The sequence below is a fragment of the Malaya genurostris genome, chromosome 2 (genome assembly GCF_030247185.1).
Source record: "Malaya genurostris strain Urasoe2022 chromosome 2, Malgen_1.1, whole genome shotgun sequence".
NCBI classification, from domain to species: Eukaryota; Metazoa; Arthropoda; class Insecta; order Diptera; family Culicidae; genus Malaya; species Malaya genurostris.
In genome coordinates, this window is record NC_080571.1 from 106290749 (window position 1) to 106314053 (window position 23305).

The following is a 23305-nucleotide window of genomic DNA, read 5'->3' on the forward strand; positions in this document are numbered from 1 at the left end:
AAATTTGTTCATGATAAATAAATTTGTTCATGAAATCCTTTCTTCTAAAAATAGCTGTTGTTGAGATACTTGGATATCTAATTATAACACCATTTTTTATATTTCCATGAATTGTTTATTTGCTTGCTATATCTACAATTATTACATGTATATATCTACAATTATTAAATTACGATCGTATGACTTTCCTTATAAGCCCGCCTACGACAGCGAACACAAATGCTTAATGTGGTATTCAATTTAACTTTGCACTTTTCAGCTTCCAATTTTCCAATTATGGTTTCGGTTAATCGGAAAAATTTTCCGGAACACACAAAACCAGGAAAAGGTTTACAACACTTTGGGAAAACTATATTGTAGTATTGTAACTGCTTCGAAAGAGATATGTTATAAACTGATATCTGTTCTACGATGCATAGCTATTTTTATATGAAACAGGTAGAATTTAGGTAAGCAATTCACCGGTACGTACGTTGGTTGTAATCAACTGGCACCCACACTGGATTCTACATGTGTTTATTCGTTTTGACGTACTTACGTTAGTTCTACTGTTTGAATGATTATCTTTCAACGAGAACTTGAAATTTCGAATATATCTGTAAATTGTTTTAGCTGTAACTTCTTCATTTTTCAAATGGCACGGATGGGATAGCCATCAATTTGTAGGTTTTAATAACAGCTTTCAAATAAAAATTATCAAACAAAATTAAAACCCTGATTTTTTTTCGGATTGATTTGTAATTATTGAGAAAAAAATCAAATTTTTTTTTCAGTGTATATTTTTTTTAGAGTGCCCAATCGATTCCCTACAACTTCTTCCTGAACGCCATCTTTGTACAATTAACAGTTACAACGATTTGAAAAATGCAATTTTTGTGAAATGCAAAAATACATACACCCTTTTTAAAAATCAGTTGTGAGTCGGATCGGTTCAAAACTTATGGTTTGCCATACTGAAGCCATGTGCAAAGCTTCATCCAAATCGGAGAAGGTCGAGTCTGATGATCTGCTAAGCATTTCTGGAATTGCTCACTTCTTTTATGCGAAAAACGAAACTATGCTCTGAAAACCGTTACCGTTATAAAACATTAAAAAGAACTTCAAATATTTAGAAAAACCTTTTATTTTTTTTGCAATATTTGATTGATACTTTTGTTGAAACCAACGTTTGTCGTAAATTTGAACTTTAAGTTATTCGCGAAAAATAGCGTAGTAGTTTTCGATATATTTGAATATAAAATTGAAAAAACTCGTAGAAACATAGAAGTCATTCTTTGTGCAGATGCAGATATGGTAGGACTTTGATTGGACAATCCGGGCTTCTTCAAGAATTAGAAAATTTCCCGAAAAAAATAAACAAAAACATACTTTTAACTTTTTTTTTAAATACTCCTATTTTAAACTTTTTAATTAATACAAAATTGGACGGTAATTTTATAAGTGTCTTTTAAAGTTAAAGAAGATACAGCTAAAACAATTTAAAGACAGTTGTGTCATAACTCATGAAATCGTGCATGAAGAAAAACTACACTGAGGTCTTTTTTTACGCGAATATTCGAAGTTATCCGGTTTTCTCGTTCTGTCTTCGAAATGCATGAAACGTCGAGATCTGTTGTTATTTCGAAATTTTTAAGTCTTATTTTTTCGACTTTTTTCAAAAAATAATCTTGACGTTTCATGCATTTCTAAGACATTTAGAATCAAAAAAAATCTTTAGTTTTGCGATTTTTTGCGCGGATTTCCGAAGTTACGCGGTTTTCAACGCGGTACGTAAAAAGAGACCTCAGTGTATTTTTATTTTTTGTTCAAGTGCTCAAAACTTGGTTCTATTCAGTCATTAAAATGACAAATTCAGAAGAACATTCACAAACAAGTTATTTACAAATGAAATTTTTTCGTCATCTTTTGAAAGTGAAGTCATAAATTTAAAAATGTTGCATAAAAATATTTTTAATATTTGATAATAATCATAATTTTTGAAAACCATTGATTTAGTTCAATGTATATAATATCGTTGAATCTAAAATCGTTGAAAAAGTCGTTGGCCAGTAATCATTTTTAAACTAAATGACTGAAAGTATTACTCGCGGTTTGGAGTTTTGACACGTGCCGAGTTTTGCGAAGCGCACATTTGTCAACTGTCATAGAATCTTCCAATAAATTCTGAGATCTGTGAAAGTTTCATTCAAATATGTTTATCTGTTGAACAATGATATTATTTTGTTAAAAAGTGGCAAATTTTACATTAACTTCAAAATTTTTGCCTTTCTAATATAGAAAGACTATAACATCTCCTTGAAAACCGAGGTCCGGATGGCCGAATATCATATACCATTCGACTCAGCTCGACGAACTGAGCAAATGTCTGTGTGTGACAAATATTAGCACTCACTTTCTTCGGAGACCACTGAACCGACTTTAACAAGCATAGATTCAAATGAAAGGTCCAATGGTCAAAGTTTGGGAATTTCATTTGGATCCGGCTTCCGGTTCCGGAATTACAGGGTGATATGCACCAAAAATGTGAAAAAAAATGGCATTCACTTTTCTCGGAGATGGCTGAACCGATTTTCACAAACTTAGATTCTTATGAAACGTCTTAAGGTGCCATCATATCTCAATTTTCATTCGGATCAAACCCCTGGTTCCGGAGGTAGGGTTCTTAGTGTAAAAATGACAATTTCAAGAATATTTTTTCATAAACTACCTCTTATATATTGGCTAATGAATTTCTCTAGTTTTCAGAGTCCAAATAAATCATTGATAGTCCCGTAAATGATTCGCTGAATTTTGTCCAAGTCCGACTACTGGTACATTTTTTCCAAATTCAAATCGTCATAGGAAATCTTTAAAAAATTCTAGGTCATATTAGTTTATGGTTGAATGAACCGAATGTCACTATGCCGATATCCAGCTTTCGGTTCCAGAAGCACCGACCAGGGTTACCAGATATACGGATTTTTCAGTATTCTACTGATATTCAAGTACTTTGGTGAAATTTACTGAATTTTCTATGGATTGTGCAAAAAATACTGATTTTATACAGATTTTCAAGAAAGTCTGGTTTGTCACCAATATAAATAATATTACAGAAAACTTTTACTGCTTCATTATATGATGATAGAATAACGTGATCAATCGGTTCGACAATCGGACCGATTCCGGCCGACAAATTTCACTTGGTTAAATCATTGGAAACCTGTGCGAGTTGAACTCAGTTGAACTAATTAAATGTTGAACATTCAGAATTCACTCAAAATATGTAGTACATGTACAAACTTGGTGCATTTTAATCATTGGCCTTATTTGCCATCAGTTACTCTCTCCTCTATACAGATTCTTGCAGATTCTATATGATAATTGTTACTTCTTTCTATATATCTATATAACACCGGCTTTAACCTAATTATAGCAAAGCAAAGTCTTGGCATTACATTCTTTTTGTGAAATTTTATCTTTCTGTTTCCACATACTTCGCAGCCGATTCTTAGCGTACAGAATCATTGCATGGCTAGAACTACGATCCTACTGACACTAAGAATGCATCCAGATCGGGGCTCGAAATACAACAACTGGCTTGTACGAAATGAACGGATTTTAACAAACTATGGCTTGTTGGATAGGTATTACCGTGCGGAATCTAAGTCTGAAAATATATTCTGTTTTCAAGGTTAATTGTGACAGATACTGTCAAAAAAACTGAAAATTTTGACATAAAACTTCGTATAACTCAAAAAGTAAACATCCGATCTCAAAACCATTCAATAGCGTTCTGGGTGACGGATAGACCTTTCATTTGCGACTAGTTTGATCTGAGATCTGAGATCTCGACCTCGAGTTCGTCGAGCTGAATCGATTGGTATATGACATTGGTATATGCACATTTGAACAACAATAAATAATAGTCATTTTTTTCTGGGCGATTTTACTACTTCGGACCCATTTGTCAAACTTCAAGTTTGAGATGAAAGCTTGCCATAACATCTCTCGAAAGCTACGTGACACCGAAAAAAATTTTTATTTATAGATGTCTAAGTTTTGAATATAACAAATGAGATCTTACATTTTTGTCCGCGATCTACTGTTGGCGCACCGTCTTTTGTAAAACCACAGGAGATTTACTTTCAAACTTAAATGAGTAGCGACTAAGACAATGTTTTTATTAAGCGAACTACACTTTCGCACCTAAATTTTTATGAATCAGTAACGCATTCTCAGTCACGGTAATCAATGAAAAGTTATGTTTCTAAAATACGATTATCCAATTTTACTAGCACCTTGCAATGCTAACTGAAGAACGATTATTTTTTTCCATTATTTCTACAACTTCGGATAACAATTGTTTCGTACTCCGCCATTCATTCGTACGGGCGACGATAACAACTGATGAAGACAGAAGCCATTGTTTGCATTTTACTAATTGTAATTATTTTCTGAAGCAACTCATCATTGCTTCGGGTGCGACTACCGAGAAGTCATTCGGCGGGAGGCGACGGTGGAGAAATTTCCCACAATTATGTCACTTGTAGCAGCAATCCCCGGTGAGACCCTGAGCGATAAGCATTGTTCTGTGCGGTACCGGGTCGCGCCGCAGCTCGGCGGCAAAAGTCTGCCTCGCCGGACTCTGCACTGGGTTGGGTGGGGGATGGTTCTGCAGTTATGGATTCATGGATTCAACTCTCCCTCGTCGTAGCTGGTTGGTTATGTTGGTTGGTTTGAAATTTACATAAAAAACACACTTTTTAGCATTCACTTCTCGTGGGTTTGATTTCACACCGAAACTGCGTGATAGAATTTGTGACTCGCACTGGACGGACACCCATGGGATGGCAATCGGAAAGAAAAATGCCGTTTGCTAATTCTTTACGCGGTTTGTGCATCAGTGCCAGTATCAGTAGCAGAAAGAAAGGCTATAGCAGGATAAGCATGTGAAATCTGCCCCCAAAGGGAATTCATATTGTTATATCACATTCGAAAGGTCATAGACTGGAAACAATTTTCTCAAAGTTTCAACCCTTTAACTGCCATATTGACGGAGCTAGGGTGGTTCTATTGATTTTTATTTTATTTGATTTTTGAAGAAACTGCTTCTCCGAAAAATTTGAAAAAAATCAGGCATGTTTAAGGCATTATGGGGATGCTTTACAATTTTTTTCAAAATTTTTGAAGATGTATTTCTTTTATTAAAAAATACTAGAAAATTTTGAAACATATTTTTTCCCTCTTCCAATTTTTGCACCACCCTGGATTTTTTAGTGATAAATAAAGAATTTTTGGACATGTTAAAATGGTATGTTTTCATATTTTTTAAAAATGTGGACGACCAAAATATTTAATTTTTTCTAAAAAATCAATAACAGTCGACCATGCGTTCCCATCAAATTCTGAGAGAAGGAAACGCATGGTGCTTTATCCTAGCAGTTTCTAGTAGTAGTCGACCATCGCGTTCCCATAAAGTTCTCTTAAAACGGAAACGCATGGTGCTTTGTTCTAGTAGTTTATGATGCAACTCAAGCGCAGGGCTTAGAAATCAAAGTTACGAAAAGAAGGAAATGAGTATCAACCTTTGCATAATACATACACGATCATACTTCGGGTACAACCTAGAAAGCTACAAAGCGAGAACTTACTGGTATGTGGTTTATATATGAATGGTAGTAATATATGAACGTTGCGAGTATCACACATATGCAGTTCGGTTACGGCAGTCAAGAACTAGAGCGAGTGACTGTATATAATTCGATGATTCGATAGTGTTTCATGAAATGGTCAAATCGTTTTGCACTGTTGGGTCTCGTACAACGCGGTTTTCTTTTTGCCAGCTCTGTACATTTCACTAAATACATAGCGAGTTGAAACAGCAGTGAATTTAATTTTTTCTTTTTTATATTGGTGTCAAACAAAAGTGGCCACTGATGAAGGTTGGAATCGATTTCTTAGAATTGTTTTTCCATAAATACGTTTATTTCTTAAGGCAATTTACATAAGTTGTTCTTCGCCGTAGCATCACTTTTACATAGAATTCTTATCCTAATATAATACTAATATAGTCACATCAATTTGAGTTTAATAAAGCATATTCCTTTTACTTTTTAAATATCATATTATTTAAACCAAACGATGAACTGTTTAAATGATGAAATTTTAAAATAAGCTGAAATATTTATACATTTTGTGGTTGATTTCATAACCCACTTGAAGTTTTTTTTTATCAGCACATCATTTTTAATAAAATTTTGCAACCGAGCATAAGGAAAGGTAGTGAATAATGGCGGCTTCGTGTGAACAGCAACCAACAGTTCTATTGCCAATAACGCATTCACAGCAACGGCGCTGGATTCCCAAATATCCAGTCGAATTTGTAGTGTACTCGATATAGTACTTGTAAGCTTTTAAAAATGAGACTTATTACCGGCCCGAATAGCTTTTTTGTGATCTGTGTGTCTTAATTGGGTCATCTCGTGATAAAGCTTTAAATCCAAAATTACTTGGCAGAACATCCTTTTCAAAAGCTTCTGTTCCAGAGCTACTATATTCCGATACTTGTTGCACTCGTTCCAATCCAAGGATTGATAATATTATCTTATTAGAACTTCCCGTTCGCAATTTGAACAAAAATACGAATAAATCTTTCTCATTTACACCAGCATATCACGAATCTCAATGATATTTGACCATATTAAACCTGTAAAAACCTGGAAGCGTTCCTCTGAGAGTGAAAATCACTTACTGATGTAATTATGTATTCTCAGATATTTTCTGGAAAATATGGAGCTTTCTACACAATATACCCAAAAATTAAAGAGATCGATTCAGCGAATCAAGTTTTTTAATAGACATGGTCGATAAATGCTTGATTTGAAATTATGCAAAGGTTATAACTCAAGAATGAAAAATAACGCATCACTATTTTTTTATATCTGTTGTTGTTTCAAATTTTAGAATAAATAAAAAAATATACAGCGCTCTCAGTCTACAAACCATGAAAACCATCATAAAGATATTCGATTGAAGTTTCCAAACACAAAACTCCAACTTTATCTTTATTATACATTTTTCCAGAAAACTGTACACATCCCTCGATAACATATCTTTATGATAACTTTTGACACTGTAATTTCTTTCTTTACATCCATCAGCAACACGTAAAAAACTGACACTCGCTCTAGTTATTGACTGCCATAACCGAATTTCAGATGTGTGATACTCGCGACGTTCATGTATTACTACCATTCATATATGAACCACATACCAGTAAGTTCTCGCTTTGTAGCTTTCTAGGTTGTACCCGAAGTATGATCGTGTATGTATTATGCAAAAGTTGATACTCATTTCCTTCTTTTCGTTACTTTGATTTCTAAGCCCTGCGCTTGAGTTGCATCATAAACTACTAGAACAAAGCACACCCTTTTAAGAGAACTTTATGGGAACGCGATGGTCGACTACTACTAGAAACTGCTAAGATAAAGCACCATGCGTTTCCTTCTCTCAGAATTCGATGGGGACGCATGGTCGACTGTTATTAATTTTTTAGAAAAAATCAAATATTTTGGTCGTCCACATTTTTAAAAAATATGGAAACATACCATTTTAACATGTCCAAAAATTCTTTATTTATCACTAAAAAATCCAGGGTGGTGCAAAAATTGGAAGAGGGAAAAAATATGTTTCAAAATTTTCTAGTATTTTTTAATAAAAGAAATACATCTTCAAAAATTTTGAAAAAAATTGTAAAGCATCCCCATAATGCCTTAAACATGCCTGATTTTTTTCAAATTTTTCGGAGAAGCAGTTTCTTCAAAAATCAAATAAAATAGAAATCAATAGAACCACCCTAGTTCCGTCAATATGGCAGTTAAAGAGTTGAAACTTTGAGAAAATAGTTTACAGTCTATGACCTTTCGAATGTGGTATAACAATATGAATTCCCTTTGGGGGCAGATTTTACATGCTTATCCTGCTATAGCCTTTGACAGGGTGAAAATATTTTGAATATGCAGAAATCGCGAAGACTTGGGGAGACATCCAAAAAATATGTCCCATTACGAGAGAGTTCAATATATCAATTGAATTACACTTATTAAAACATGAACTCTCGTCTTCACACTGGCGTTTTACTGTGAAGCTGCTGTTGAATTCCAACCAATCTCAAAACAATACAAACTCTCTCTTTCATGTTGCTCAGCCCATGGCACACCCCGTCGCCCATTGTTAGGAAAATTCTGCAGTCACATAGTAAAAATGTTTACTCGATATTATGTGCACTGCTTTTTACGCTACAGACTGTGGCTTACCCAATCTTCTATTGAGCTCCATCTGGGTGGCAGAGTGAAAAGACACACCACCGATAATGATTGGCGGAGAAACAGTGTGCTGTACTGTGAAAAATCTTCACTCGAACAATGAACGATCGAAGTCGCAGTGTAAGTCAGTCGGTAGAGGTTGGTAGTAATTACTATTGTTTCCAGCGACTTACTATCCCACAAATTTCTCCGCTTCACCAACTTGCAAACAGTCGCGTTGATTTGCCACGCGTAGGGTTCGAAAGGGAGTTCTCATTCGATATCTATTTGCAATAATTACACATCGCTGAATGCAGTTTGAAGTGGCACGCGTCTCTAGAGAGCGGTTGTGTATGCAAACAAAAAACAGCTTCTGCGCAAATAACTGACCCACATTCGACAAACTAACCCAGTTCCGAAAGAGGGTGGTTTGCTCACAGGACAACGGGAGAAGGCACCCGCAGTTTCCCGGTCACTAGCCTTGTGCTAGTTTTATGTGCACTTGAAGAGCCTAACCGGACCGATCAATCGACCCCAAGTATGCCCTCATGTCCCGACGCACGTAGACAGAGGATGTGATTGGAATAGCATAAATCTGAATAATATATTGCTTGTTTTGTCTTCCTTCGATTGAAATCGAGCTTCCTACTTTCGGATGACAGAATGATTCATCAACTAGGTAGGATGGTAGGATTGGGAACTATGTGGTTTTCCGAAACACTGCGTTGTGCCATTTTGTATGGCTTCCGACTGACCGCAGCCAGTCACGTCGGAGAAGATCGGTCAAGCGTACTGTAGGTAGCTTCAACTAATTATTATTATTATTATTATTATTAATCATGTTTCGGATGTCTGTGAGTCATAACGCCACCAGTGATGACGGCACGGTTGAGTTGTTAATGGGTCGGTGATTCGAATACGAAATGCGATATTTTTTAACCTTGCTCTAAGTAAAATTTGAAATTCTGATCGGACCATTATTCCCTATGCACTTTAAGATCAACTGATTGAACAGTTTTAATAAATCTATATGTCGTTTAACTTTTTACATTTATTCATGACCATTTGGCCATGATAAATATAAAGACTGACTGAAAGTAAATTTGTACGCAGAAAAAGAGCTGTAATTAGAAATTCAATAAGTTGAAATAGTCCATTATCCGTTGCTTCCCAGTAGTTTTTTTAGAACTTCAAAGTTCAAGCATTAGATTGTTATATTTCTTCAAATAGAACTTTCCTCTTGATTGAGCCCATCAGCGCGCAAACTGATACGGAATCAATACATTTCTTTCATTTTACACCCATTTGCTAGACGTTCTTGACCAGTGTTGGTGATTGCCGAAAATTTGACAGAAGCTGCTATATTGCTATCTATATTGTATACAACATTTTCAATCCGGTAGAAGATGCTACAAGAACTCGAGTCTCTCAATGCATGAACCGCGAGAGAAATTTTCTACATTTCTTCGCTTTCTACTCTGAGTATTTCACGGCCCTTAAAAAAATTTACAGTCTGATAATGATCGTTGCTGTGTGTAATTTCCCAAGAGAGAATCGCAAGTTGACAATTATCGCAGAAAATCGAATCGATGATTCTCATACTAGGTTGCAATATTTCAAAACCCTTGTGTGAAGCATTCACAGACATTTTCATAGGTTATATGCACATAGTTAGAATAAGCGGCAATAGTAAAATGATTCTATCGCAATTATCAACTGCCTGTATAGAATCGGATCGCGAAACGAGAATAAGCGACCGTTTGTTGCTTCAGAAAGGATCTCCACAGCAGCGTGCTAACCTTTGATTCTCAGAAATGTCACCGACAGAAATTCGCACTTGCACTGGTGTCTATTCTATGTTAAATGAGCCATGTCGGGTTTTTGTTGTTGCGATGATATCCGTCTCTCTTCGATGGCACTGATTCAATCGTATGAAGAGTTAGCAGTGAGCGTTCTTTGATACGATAAAAGCCATCCTTTTCTTGACTGTCCAGCAAATTCGTCGAACTCGCTGCTTTGAAGTAGCCCAGTATTCTTCGATTTGTCGAAATTCCTAGCATTTCGGAGGATTCATTAACTTGGCACTCAAATCGAAATTTATTGGAGCATGCCACCTCAAAAACACTTTGGATAAGACGGCTGGCCAAATCGAAACGAAAGATGATTTTGCCCTTTTGCTTGCGGATGAACGGCAATAGATCTTTTTTCAGGCATTTTTCGATGTATATTTGGGATGATACCGTCCAGGACCTAACAAATGGTTCCGATTTCAAATCACAACTGCAAATCGTTCGCCTAACCATAGCGGCTTTATTTGCGATATTTTTGGCACAAACGAACTGAAATCTTTAGTCGCCTCAAACCGAGTTTGACATATGTTTCTTCATCTATAAAAGTGCAGGCCTTGTGTTTTGCACGCTCATTGGTCAAGGAATTTTGATTTATGTGATGATTACTTGCTTTATACGACTTGTACCCTTCTCTGGCGAGGATGTTCCGCACCGTTCGAAAGTTTGCGTTATTCCTTCTGGCCACATCTTGAAATGTAAGGCCGGGGATGGCTTTAACCTACCTTAATACCTTGTTGCGCAGGAGACGACCACTGCACAGTGGTTCAAAAGCCCAATTTTATTTTCTTAATTGATAACTCATTGAAAGTGTGGTTTTCGAGGTACAGTATCTACAACAAAGTTGCTCAGAATGATACTCGCCATTTGATGAAAGTCCTATTCCCGTAACACAACTTTCTCAAACATGCTACGCTGCTATCATTTCAGTTAAATGAAATAGAGCCATTTTTCATGTTTTTTTACAAAATTCCAACTTATCTATCATCAAAAGGCGCAGAAAGGTGTATGTCTGTCCAGAGATGGCTGGACCTATTTTGATCAAACTAGTCGCAAATAAAAGGTCTTCCCGTCACCCTGAACGCTATTGAATGGTTTTGAGATCGGATGTTTACTTTTTGAGTTATACAAAGTTCTATGTCAAATTTTCTTGACAATATCCGTCACAACTGATCTTTAAAGCAGAATATGTTTTAGACTTAGATTCGACACAATAATAGCTATCCAACAAGTTTGATTATAAAGCGCTGTTTCGGAGCTAAATGAAACACGCTTTTTTATACTATTACATACAATTGTTTCTAAGTACCAAAAAGACTGTGTCAAGCATTTGTTTTCATGGAATTTTGCCTTGGACCGATTTTAGCACGGTTCGGTTTTGGCAACATAATCGTTCGAGTATGGCATGTAAACAAGATGATGACAGCATTTTTAAGTTGAAAGTAATTTGATTTAAACTACTTACAGTAATGAATGTTGGATGAACATAACTCCCATATGCCATTCGACTCAGTTCGTCGCAATCAGCAAATGCGTGTGTATCGGACAAATAATTTCATTAAATTTTCTCGGACTAAACCGTTTTCTACAAACTCAGATTCATATGAAAGTAGTATGCTCCCAAACAAGGTTCCTGAATTACGTTTGGATCCGACTTCTGATTGCGGAACCACAGGATGATATGTGAAACGAAATTAAAATAATGCAACTCATTTTTTTCGTAGATGGCTGAACCGATCTAAGATTAAAATGAAATCTAAGAACCATCTATGATTCTAATGAGAGGTCTCAAAATCCTATAAAACAACTTACTTTTTAGTCAGATCCGACTGCAGGCTTAGGAAATACAAGGTGATTAGTATAAAAATGTCCATTTCACATAAATTAATCAGGTTTATCGGGTTAGCAGATTTGAATAGTCGATAACCAAATAAATCTATTTAAGTTAGAGCGATATTCAGTTTTGGATTCGGAAGGTACCCAAAATTTAATTCGCATTTCATTGATTAAAATCTCAATTTGTCGTTTAAAACGACGATAATTAAAATAATGTTATGAGAACTAAAACACCGAAGAATATCCATGCAGAAAACACATGCGGATTGATAAAAAAAAAGGTAACATGTCACTGCTAGGTGGAATAATCTCGTTTTTGATCTATTTTTGCCTTTCTAATGCAAAGAGGATATGAAAACTGACTTTTGAACTGATGTCGATTCGAATCAGCTCGTCCAGATCGCAAAATGTCGCTATGTGTGTATGTGACAAAAACCTGCCCTCGATTTTCGCGGAGATGACATAACCGATTTTCACAAACATAGATTCATATGAAAAGCCATGCTTTCCCACAAAAGGCAATTGAATTGGTTTACTTCGATCCCACATCAGGCTATGAAGTTACAGGTTGAAATGTGTTGCAAACCGTCATTTAAAGCGATGATGCAAAAATGGGAAAAGTTCTTCAATATTTGGCACAAAACAGTTTCAATTGTTAGGTTATGTCAGTTGCTGGCCACACGAACCGACCTCCAGTTCTTAAATTACTGGGTGAAGTATGTTTAAAATTGCCATCAGTTAGAGGGACGATGCAGAGAAGGGAAAAAATGACTCAAAACTAATTACAATTTAAAAGATTGCGTTAGTTTATTCCTATATAAACTTTCTAGGTTTATTTAGGTTTTGAACATTTATTTTTGAAAGAATCCTCTGGCGATATTTATGAACATATGAGTAATGCGACAAATCCTACAAAAAGTGTTGTATTATAGTTATACTAGGTAGTCGAATTTTCGAAAAAAAATCAAATCGAATTACACTCTGGGAAAAATTTATTTTAAAATCTTCAAGTTTATAATAGGTTCCCTATCAACAATTCATATATTGCAAGGTGGGCATCTAAGGAAAAAGTTTTTTGAATTTTTTCTAGTCCAAATTAATTTTGTCGTGAATACGACTTACTTTACTATGGGGCGCATTTTCAAAATTGACCCTCTGAGTTTTTGATCGTGAATGTCTGTTGTTGTATCTAACGAATCAACATAATTTTTGCTACATGCCATCGGAAATATAATCACAATGATAAAATTTTCAGTTGTGTGACATAATCTCAAATAATTCAAAATTAAACTTTTCTGAAATGTTTGGTATAAACGAGTACCAAAGGGGATAATCCATAAGGCGCGTTGGCCTTGCTCGTATTTTTAAAGCTCATTTATAGCTCAGTGATCTGTGAAAGGGTTTATATAATCTAACTACCAATAGAATCGAAATTTTTCAACTTAAACGTGTATAGCCAAAGCATTGAAGTATTTGAATAGTACACTATTGAAAAACCTGTCTCATTTGACCCATGTCAACACCAGCCAATCAGAACGCGTTCTGAGGAAGAGAACAAAATAGCTGCTGCTGTACAATTTTCCTAACATTGTTTAATATCGTAGTGAGTTCCACAATTTGGTCCTTCTGAAAGGCAGGAATGAATCCTTCTATCAATGAAATGCAAATCCGAAATGAAATAAATGGACATTAAAATTCTGTATGCGGCTAAACATAGATTTTTATAGCCATTCGGACCGCCCATTAGTGAAAAAGCTACAAACAAAATCACGTAAAAAGAAACCTTTTAACAAAAATTGGATCCGTTTGGGTTCTATCGCCACTGCTAGTAGACGTATTGTGTGTCGTTTGCAAAGCTAACAGTTGTTTGCATTGGTAAAAAAACAACGAAAAGAGGACAACGGTGGAGAGCATCACACAAAATCAGCCGTTCTAATGGCTCTAAAAGCTTTTTAAGGAACTATTAAGATTTCTTGCTCGCAAATCGAAGGTAAATATCCTCAGTTTAGTGCAAAACTAGAACAGTTTGTTTAGATTTGTGCAGTTTTCGCTGTGTGAAATTCACAGTAATCGAGATCAAAAGAAGCCTTCTTTGTTTTTGCGAAAAATGTGAAAAAGGGGAACGCTTGCATAATTCATACAATTGATCAACTAATTGATATTCGGAAGTGTTAAGGAACATGTCAGTTGTTTTCGTATTCACGACATCCAGTTAAGTTTCTGACATTACCCACCCGCCTTTTTTTCCAGTGTGGACACTGACACTGTGTGTATCGAAAACTCAATTTGTGAAGAGTTTAAAAAAAACTCTATCGCTAAATGTCTGATATTTGCAAAATGAATCAGGCTGGTTACGAAACCTCGAGAGCTCCATTCAAACAGAGCATTGATAGATGAATAAAATCCAAATTTGGTAAAAAGTGTTTCTGTTTTCTCTGACCGGGAGCTTTTTGACAGACGCATTTCACTATTCTTGGACAGAATATTTCACTTTTTTTGGTCAGTATAAATCAACGCCAAACACGATATACGGTCATCGACAAACTATTCGACTACCGTGATCCAAAGAATTCAATAAAGAACATAAAACTTTACACTGACTTTCTAGAAATAATCATCACAGATGAATAGTGATCAGATTTTTTTCAAATGCATGAACAATTGAACAATTAAACCGCTATGACACCATCAGGTTGAGGTGTGAGTTGTCCCCACCACCGGTAGGTGCTCTTGTTTCTTCTAGTCATAATGCACCTTAGTTACAGTAACTACATGCATTGTGGAGGAACGAGGGGAGGGGTGTATAATTAAGGTCAGATGCCTAAGATTTCTTACTGCCAGTGCCAGCATATTATTATGTTGTGTCTTATGACGATCGCTATTGTTGAATGTTTGCCATCGTGCGTAAGAAGCCAGTGCCGAACAATGGAACAATTGCGTGCGTCCAGGGAAAATGATTTCCGTTGGCAATAAAATAACAGTAGCTTAGTCATTATTTCGAGAGAATCAGATACATGAATTTATGCATGTAGCAATCATTGCTGAAACGCGATTCATTTTCAGATATAAAATCTATGCCGCACACACAAACCCACGCACATCCAATTGTTTAAACTGACTGGTTTTAGGTCAGCTTTCCGCTCATGTGTTTTCTGTCATAAAGATATTATCAAGTTAAGGATTTTTATTAACTATTGATTTGTTTTAGATTGTGCGCAAGGATCGGCCACTGTACGTGCAAACAGCTAATTGCGTCGAGGAGAAGGAGTGGGTCGATCTGCTGAGCAAAATTTGCCAGAGTAACAAGGCACGGCTGGAGCATTTCCATCCCTGTGCCTATATCAACGGCGTGTGGACCTGGTGAGTACATAACTGATTTATGATTAATGTATACGAAACGTACCAGAGACGAGAATCTATGAAGACAATAAATCGTGGAGTTTTGTGAGACCGCTTATTATTCTTTAGTCGTGGACCGTGCGGGTCTCTACTGTATATAAGACGTGTCCTCGAGATTTTTTTTCGAATTGTTCTACGATCTTCTAGCAACATCATTAGAGCAGGTCTACATTGACCGTTTGGACATGGGTTGATCCTTGGTTCATTCGCCTACTCTCCGTAGCATATTTTATCTGTGATCAGCTTTAGATCGTGCGCAGCTTCTTCCCTAAGAAAGCACTCAGAGCACGTTGATTCTCCACAAGCCCCCAAGACTCGTGGCGGACTGCTCGATCGAAACATCCTTCGAAATCCAAAGTAAGCATAATTCCCAACATGCGCAACATGCGACTTAGAACGTGTCACTTGCGCCAATCAGCTTTGATTCTGCACCCTCTGCGAAACTCAAAACATACGATTTTATACGGTGGCGTTCAGCAGAATGGTCACATGGTAGTTGCAGCTTATTTAACTTATCACCATTTTTTCTAGATGGAAGACAAGATCCCTTCCATCCATTTCTCTGGTTCTCCTAAATCTTAGTAATGACTGCGTGCAGTAAATTCACCAGTGCTTCGTCATAGTATTTTAGTTATCTCGCTTTACAGTAGATCAACACAAGCGGCCTTGTTGTTTTACAATCGATCAATCTCTTCATTGATTTCTTGAAGAACGGGGATCGGCAATTCGTCATCCTCCGCAGGTGCTTCATAGTTCGTTACTATGCCGCTACCTAAGTTTTCCACTACATCGTTGTGAAGAAACTTGTCAGAAAAGTGACGCCACCTATTGTTGGTGCCATAGCACATATCGCCCTGTAGCACATGGCCTCTGCACAAACGGTTCAGATTCCCGTAGAACTTTCTTGTGACGTTAGCGCGATATAGGTGTTCCTGCTTAAGCTTTTCCTTGTGGGAGCCGAGATTGAATATCTCTTCAGTCATCTTTAGGAGCTGCTCTTCCGTTATTAGTACCATTTTTAGCTGCTGCGCGTAACCGTCGAAAGCTTTGAGCAAATGCATATTTACTGCAACCAAGTAGTTGTCTGAATCTGTATTCGCACTGAAATAGTTTCGGATGTTGTTTGATAGCCGAGAAAAATATTTCTTTTTGGTTATCAGTTTGTTGGTCAGTTGATATCCAGGTTACTTTATCGATATCCTTGCGAGAGTGTGACAGAAGGTGTTTCTAACTACCATTTTTCGGGAGGACGCCAAGTATACATATCGTTGGCTGTGCATCAAGCAGACTGTCGACTTTACAGATCTTCGCGAGAATCTGTCAAATGTTTGACCCAGATCTCTCATCTTGTGGGTAGTGCACGTTGATGATACTGTAATAGAGAAAAAATACTTTCAATTTTCAATTTACACATCTCTGTGTTGATCTGCTGGCACCTAATTACTGTTTGACGCGTTTTACTCAGCACTACGAGGCCAATTCTCAGTTCGTTCGTTGTACCACCGCTTAGATAGAAGATAGAAGCTACTTGATGCCCACTTTCCAAAATCTTTCGTGTTGTCCAACAGTATTCCTGTAACGTTAAGACGTTGAAGTTGCGAGAATTTTGTTTGTCGTAGATTATCCTGTCGCAGCTAATGGAACCTAGTGACAAGGACTTCCATGTTCCATGTTTCTAAAGTTTTTTTTTTCGTCGCATAAGTTTATGCCTCTGCCTCGCCGGAACGTTTGTTCTGTGTAACGTCCCAGCCAGCACTAGGACGATCACACTGGTGGGGCTGTCATCTTGGATCTTGCTGTGTGAGAAACAAAAATGTATTTTCAACCGCTGAACACTATAATAGACACTATTTGAATAAATAACTATAATAGACACTATCATACAAAATAACTGTTTCGATCAATTATTTCACTATAGGTTGCCTGATACATATTGAAATTAGACTTTTTGAGGGTAACATCCAATCATAGCATCACACTTCCAGTGATGCCAACTCTCCTCCTCATTCGCTTTGTTAAGTAAATATCTCTAATTAACACGCTACATGACCAAATTTCGCCAAAAACCCTATGCTTTAATGTTTCTCAGATCTTCCTTTTACTTACCTTACCTATCAGCCTAGTCCTGTGGCGTTCTTTGCGGTTCCCAGCAAACGTCTCTATGTATCCTGCTCTTCGCTAGCCACTCAAGGCCCGACTACTACGTAAATCCCCTTCCACTCGATCGATCAACTTTGTTTGTAGTGCTACCTACCGCCTACTGGATCAGATTCAAAAACCATTTTCACTGGGTTGCCCAACCCATCATAGACGTCCGTACTATGAATGATTCTCCAAGCAGCTGTTGCAATTTGTGGTTCAAACGCCGTCTCCATGTTCAGTCTTCCATCTGCACTCCAACATAGATGGCCCGCAGCATCTTTCATTCGAAAACAGTTAGGGTGGGTTCTAGATAGTCCAGATCTCGTGGCCATAGAGAACAATCGGTCTAATGACCGCTTTGTAGATAGTTTATTTCGTGCGGCGGCGTACTTCATTCGATCGAAGGGTAGTCCAAAGTACGACGATTTTCCTCTACTTGGTTGATCTACTTTCATCTTCAACTAGTATCTGATGAATAAGTTTCAAAAACCGTTTTTACCTTACTATCAACATTGCATCTCCATGACATGTCCAGCCCACCGTATCCGTCCAATTTTCACTGTCTTTAACCGAGCACCGACGAGATCTGAAAAGAAATTGAGTTGATCATTTAAATCAAGCTGAAAAATGGCACGAAGATTTCTTAAGTAGCTTATAATTAAATCGCAAAAGTTGCATCATCAGATCATAGCTATAGACCTATCTTAAGCTAGCTTTAGAAATGTCAAATTAGAACTATTTCTGAACGCATCACTTCGTTATTTTTATGCATTCTATTGAAAATTCATGCAACTGGCAGCCATCCAGCTACCGAAAACGCTCTAATTCTAGCATGCTAAGAAGGTCGTTCAATAAGTCTTTAAGGAAAAATTAAAAAAAATTCTTTCAAGCTATTTTTTTTAATTTTAATATAATCTTCTTTTATTCTATTAATTTTTCAAGGCGTTTTCCGAAATTCTGATGCCGTCCAAAAATAGGGTTTCGGAAGCTTTTCGAAACAGGTATTTGTTTGAGCAATGATCTTCTCGTTAAACGCTAAACTGTTGGAACGTAAATTTTACAAATTTATCCATCGTAACTGTGCAAGTGTGCAGCCGTTCGTTGTCTTGATGAAAAAAGATCTTTTTCCGTTGCAAATAAGGACGTTTTTGCGGCTGCAGTCTAATAAAATCTCTAGCAAATTAGAAATTTTATAAATTTCGTCTGAATCGTGCTAGTTAAGAAGAACACTTTTAACGATAAAAATAAGTAATAAGTAAATAAAGAAAACTTTTTACATTTGCGAAAATAACTATCTCGTCTCGAAATCAAATATTGATTCCCGTTTCTTTCTCGCCTTCCTTTCTTTTAGCTGCAACGTGTCGGACCAGTACGCAGCGGGCTGCGAGGCCGTTTCCCCGAAACCATTCCAGATGGAGCAGGCTACGGTGCTGGATCCGGCCCGGGACCTCCAGCGGTTGCACTCACTCATCATCGCGAACTTCGGCAGTCTGGAAGAACTGGACCCGGCCCTGGCGGCGGCCTGCGAGGACCCGACGGCTTCGCGGCGAACCATCAAGCAGCTGAACGAGATCGCCAACTCGCTCGAACGGATCCACCGGAAGTACAAGACTATACTGGTGCGGGAGATGCGGTACGGCAGCCGGCAGGCCCCGATCGGGGACGACAACTATCTGCACACGTCCCGGCTGATGGCAGCCGGCGGAAATCTGGCGGCAACGGCAGTGGCAGCGACCGCTTCCATCATGCCGCAGCATTTCGAACGGTCTCCAAATCTGTTTCACCGCAACCACCAGCTGCGGTCGTCCGACAACGAGCGTTACTCTCAGTGTTAAGTTGTTTTTTTTTTTTAATAATTGTATGTGTTTTGTAACCTAGAATTAATTAATTTATTTCTGTTTAACAAAAAAAACATTTTTCTTGTATTTACCATTCTTACAAAGAGCAAACGGAACTTCTCTATGTATGTTTACTCCTTCGGTTTCGCAAGCTTTAACCCGACCAGGTTCTTTTTGCATATGAAAAGAAACAAAAAAAATATTTAACGCGTTACGCACACTTCTTTTGTTTTTTTGTTAGTAAGACGACAAAGCAAGTAAAATTGTACAGACTTTTGTGAACAAACATTGCCTTCCGAAGCTTTTGGTATCATCTAACACGCACATAGTTTTTGTTTTTGTTCCATTTAGAATGTTTAGTTAGTGAAAAGGAAACATCCCATGCGTAATCTCATTCGAACATTCGTCATAACTGTGTACTAGTTGTAGGAAAAACAAATACGAAGAGAACAAAAACCTGAGCAAATCGTCAAGATATTTATGTACTCGTAATGAAATCCAACACAATTGAAGTATTCCTAATCTGAGATATAGGCTACCTTTCGGGTGGGATTCGGTTCTGTTTCGTCGATATCGAGAACGGTAACAGGATCCCAGCCGGGCGGCAAGAAGAGGAAAAGCAATGCTTTGATTAGAACATCTGCTGTAGGTACAATGTTTTAAATTCGCCGTTCGAGATTCAATATTTGAGTCGAGAGGCGAGCTACAGTAAAAAAAAAAACAGAACAAACTCAAATGGAATGTGCGACAGAAAATTGAAGAAAAAAACACTAGCAAAAACGAAATGTAATATAGACTTACACTACACCTACGCACGCTATCAAGAGGAAGTTACACTACGCACGCTATCAAGAGGAAAGAAAATTTAGATCAAAAAGTCCACATCGGACTATATTTTAAAACTATCTGTAAGGTCGCAACAATGATTTATAAAAATGAGGTAACAGCATTACTCATGCGAACCAAATACTTCAAGCGGCATGTAGTTTTTGGCTGGTAGGGGTGATATCACAAATGTCCAAATGCCTGTATTGAACGATATTTTCCAGAAAAGAGTAAAAAGTAGAAACACCTGTCTTCGTGTTTCATTTGGAGGGAACTACAGGTAAGAAGGACATCAACTATACCAAATTGCCACTGAGTCACAAAATGTAGATTTTTACTGGATGAATCGTTTTTTTTTATTATGACACTTTATCATCTTCGTGGCATTCGTGTCACGACGAATCGTATATTCTAAATGATTAAATCTACGAACTCATATTACTGCGATTTGTTGACTCTAAATTAAAAACAAAAAGAAAAATGGCAGGACAACAGTCGATGATCACCGATGATCAACTCCAACAATAGCAACAATCTAACAAATTGGCAAAATCAAGATCAATTAGCTCCGATTTGGATGGAACTTCGTACACGGCTCTATTATGAAAAGCTATTAATTTTACACGAATGGACTAATTCTTAAAAACGGCGAATGCACCGGAGTACATTTTCAAAATTTCACAACACGAAAGTGTAACGAAATTACTCCAGATTTGATTTCCTAATAACTTTTTGCCCTGTTTGAGTAATTTCTCTCAAATGGAAGTAGGTGTAAGATTGTTATTAATACCATGTTTATTTTGTAAACATTGTTTAAATAATGAAATCAACCGAATCTATAAAAAAGACCCTGTTGCACGTTTGCTAGATTCAGTTTATGAAAATCCATGAACGGAGACACATTGAGTGCACATACCGCCACCTACGTCAAGACAGTGGAACTACACCCGGCATTATTCAACTGATGCTTCACTGCCCATACTCGCATATCAGTCCCATATAGATTTTCGCCAATTTTGAGTTAACTTGAGAAATGAAATCTATCCTCAATATACTCTCAGAAATAGCAATAAAAATTGAGGCTTTGTTCAGTAAAATGTGAAAAAATATCAACTCATTTCTGTCCCATATGCAAAGTACCCGCATATCAGTCCCATTCAGTGCAAATTTCATTTGTTGCAATATTGGAGTAGCAAAGGCGTATTACCAATATTTCATGTAATAATACCATGATTTAGCATTAGGTAGCACAATAAATCAAAAAATTCGGAAATGATCATCTTTTTCTCGACATGCCGATTTTCCATATGGGACTGATATGCAAGTATGGGCAGTTCAGTCAATGGCGAATATTCGGTTCCTTTGCTCAGGCCTAAACGCAGAAAATCAACTAGTTCTCCTGTTGGACATTTGCAGTGTGCTTCCTTGTAGTCCATATAAAAATTCAAAAATTCGAACCACGAAAACTAATTTATGCATGTTTGCTCAGCGTTATTTTTTTTCGTTATTTTCCATTCTACATAGTTTAATATAATACTTTAACATAATAAAAATCCACTATTATTAGTAAATCGGTAGTATTCAACCAAATTTATTTTGTACTTGTGTTTGTATTCTTTCATAAAGTCGAAAAACACTTTTTGATTGTTACTCTCCCGTCTTCAATCTTAGTGCAATAAACTACATCAGTTGTATGTTACAACATATCAGAAAATAAAAATATTAAGATAAGCCCTTCTGGAGAAAATTGATGTTTTCAATATATAAGGAAAAAGTTTTTTTTTCTCTCTGTATAAATTTTACACACAGGTTTATTCATTATTTGAAACATTAGTGAGAGCTCCTAATCAATCACGAAATAAATAAAAATACACAAGTTAATTTATTAAAAAACAGTCGTCATTTTCCGGTCCATAGCGAACGGTGCATCATGTCACTTTTAGATGGATCGAATATTTTTTCATACATTATCAAGATGGAAAAATATTCAGGGACATCAAATTATTAATAAAAAATCATCCAGGTGACGTTTACCGACGTATTTATGGTTTTTGAAAACTTTTATATGGAGAGGAGTCACTGTGCATCGGCGGGTGTCAAAAAAGTACATTCTGTTCATTTTGTGAGGTTATGTCATGTTCGTGTAAAACCTAAAAGTGATATTCGAACATATTCAAGAAGTGGAAAAAGTACACCAATGACGAACGAATATATAAAACAATGAAGCATGTATTTGTCGATTCGGGTTCTCCACGAGTATTGCCTAATCATTTTCATGCTTCGCTCTTTTGTACGGTGAACAATTCAACGTTTATCAAGACGGATGTGCTAAATTCGCACTAATTATGAATGAATGAATTAGTTACACGAAGAATTTTGATCATTTTTCGATCAATTGATGGTTCAAATTGATCAATGGTTGTCTATAACGATTAGTATAAACAGTTTCACTAGGTTTTAGAAACTCATGGTAAGACATTGAAAAAATCAGTTTGAATCAATTTTTGGAGGAAAACATTTTCTGTTCCTTATGCTACCTTGATCAAAAAGTTCCCGAAATCACCACCGTGTGGCGCTCTCGGTCACCCAAGTAGATTTTTGTAGGATGCCGCATCTGGACATTTGTAAAGGTTACGCTGTATTGAGTACATCTGCGTTTGTGCGTGTCCTCGATTTTGTATTTTCAAAATGGAATTGAATTTGCAACAACGAGTTTGCATTAAATTTTGAGTTGAAAACGGTTCCAATGTTGCAACGGCATTGCAAATGTTAGAAGAGTGTTTTGGCAACGATACTCTGAAGAAACAGTGGCAGGAACGTTTCCGAAGTGTCGTCGTTTTTAGTCGAAAACGAATTCGATGTTCATAGTTTTCATTGATAACAAGGGTGTTGTATATCATGAATTCTTTTAACAAAGCCAGACCATCAACAAGAAGTATTATTTGGGCATTGCGACACGTTTTAGTGAAGCAATTCGTCGAAAAAGACCAGATTTGTGGACAAATAACTCGTGGATCTTGCACCACAATAACGCACCGTCACACAATGTGATCGTTTTCCGTGAACATTTGGCTAAAAGCGAAATGAATGAAATTCAACAATCACCGAATTCACCTGATTTGGCTCCCTGCGATTT

General features: G+C 36.8%; 1 protein-coding gene across 5 annotated transcripts in view; it reads left to right on the top strand.

The window, feature by feature from the left end:
* Positions 1 to 20322, top strand: part of LOC131427387 (GTPase-activating protein) — an 87175-nt gene extending 66853 nt beyond the window's left edge. For all 5 annotated transcript variants that reach the window (XM_058590529.1, XM_058590533.1, XM_058590531.1 and 2 more), the window contains exons 6-7: positions 15174 to 15325; positions 18858 to 20322. In XM_058590529.1, coding sequence (XP_058446512.1) covers positions 15174 to 15325; positions 18858 to 19341 — 636 coding nt within the window. In that variant the 3' untranslated portion in view covers positions 19342 to 20322. The remainder of the gene's footprint in view (positions 1 to 15173; positions 15326 to 18857) is intronic.
* The last annotated feature ends 2983 nt before the right edge of the window (positions 20323 to 23305 follow it).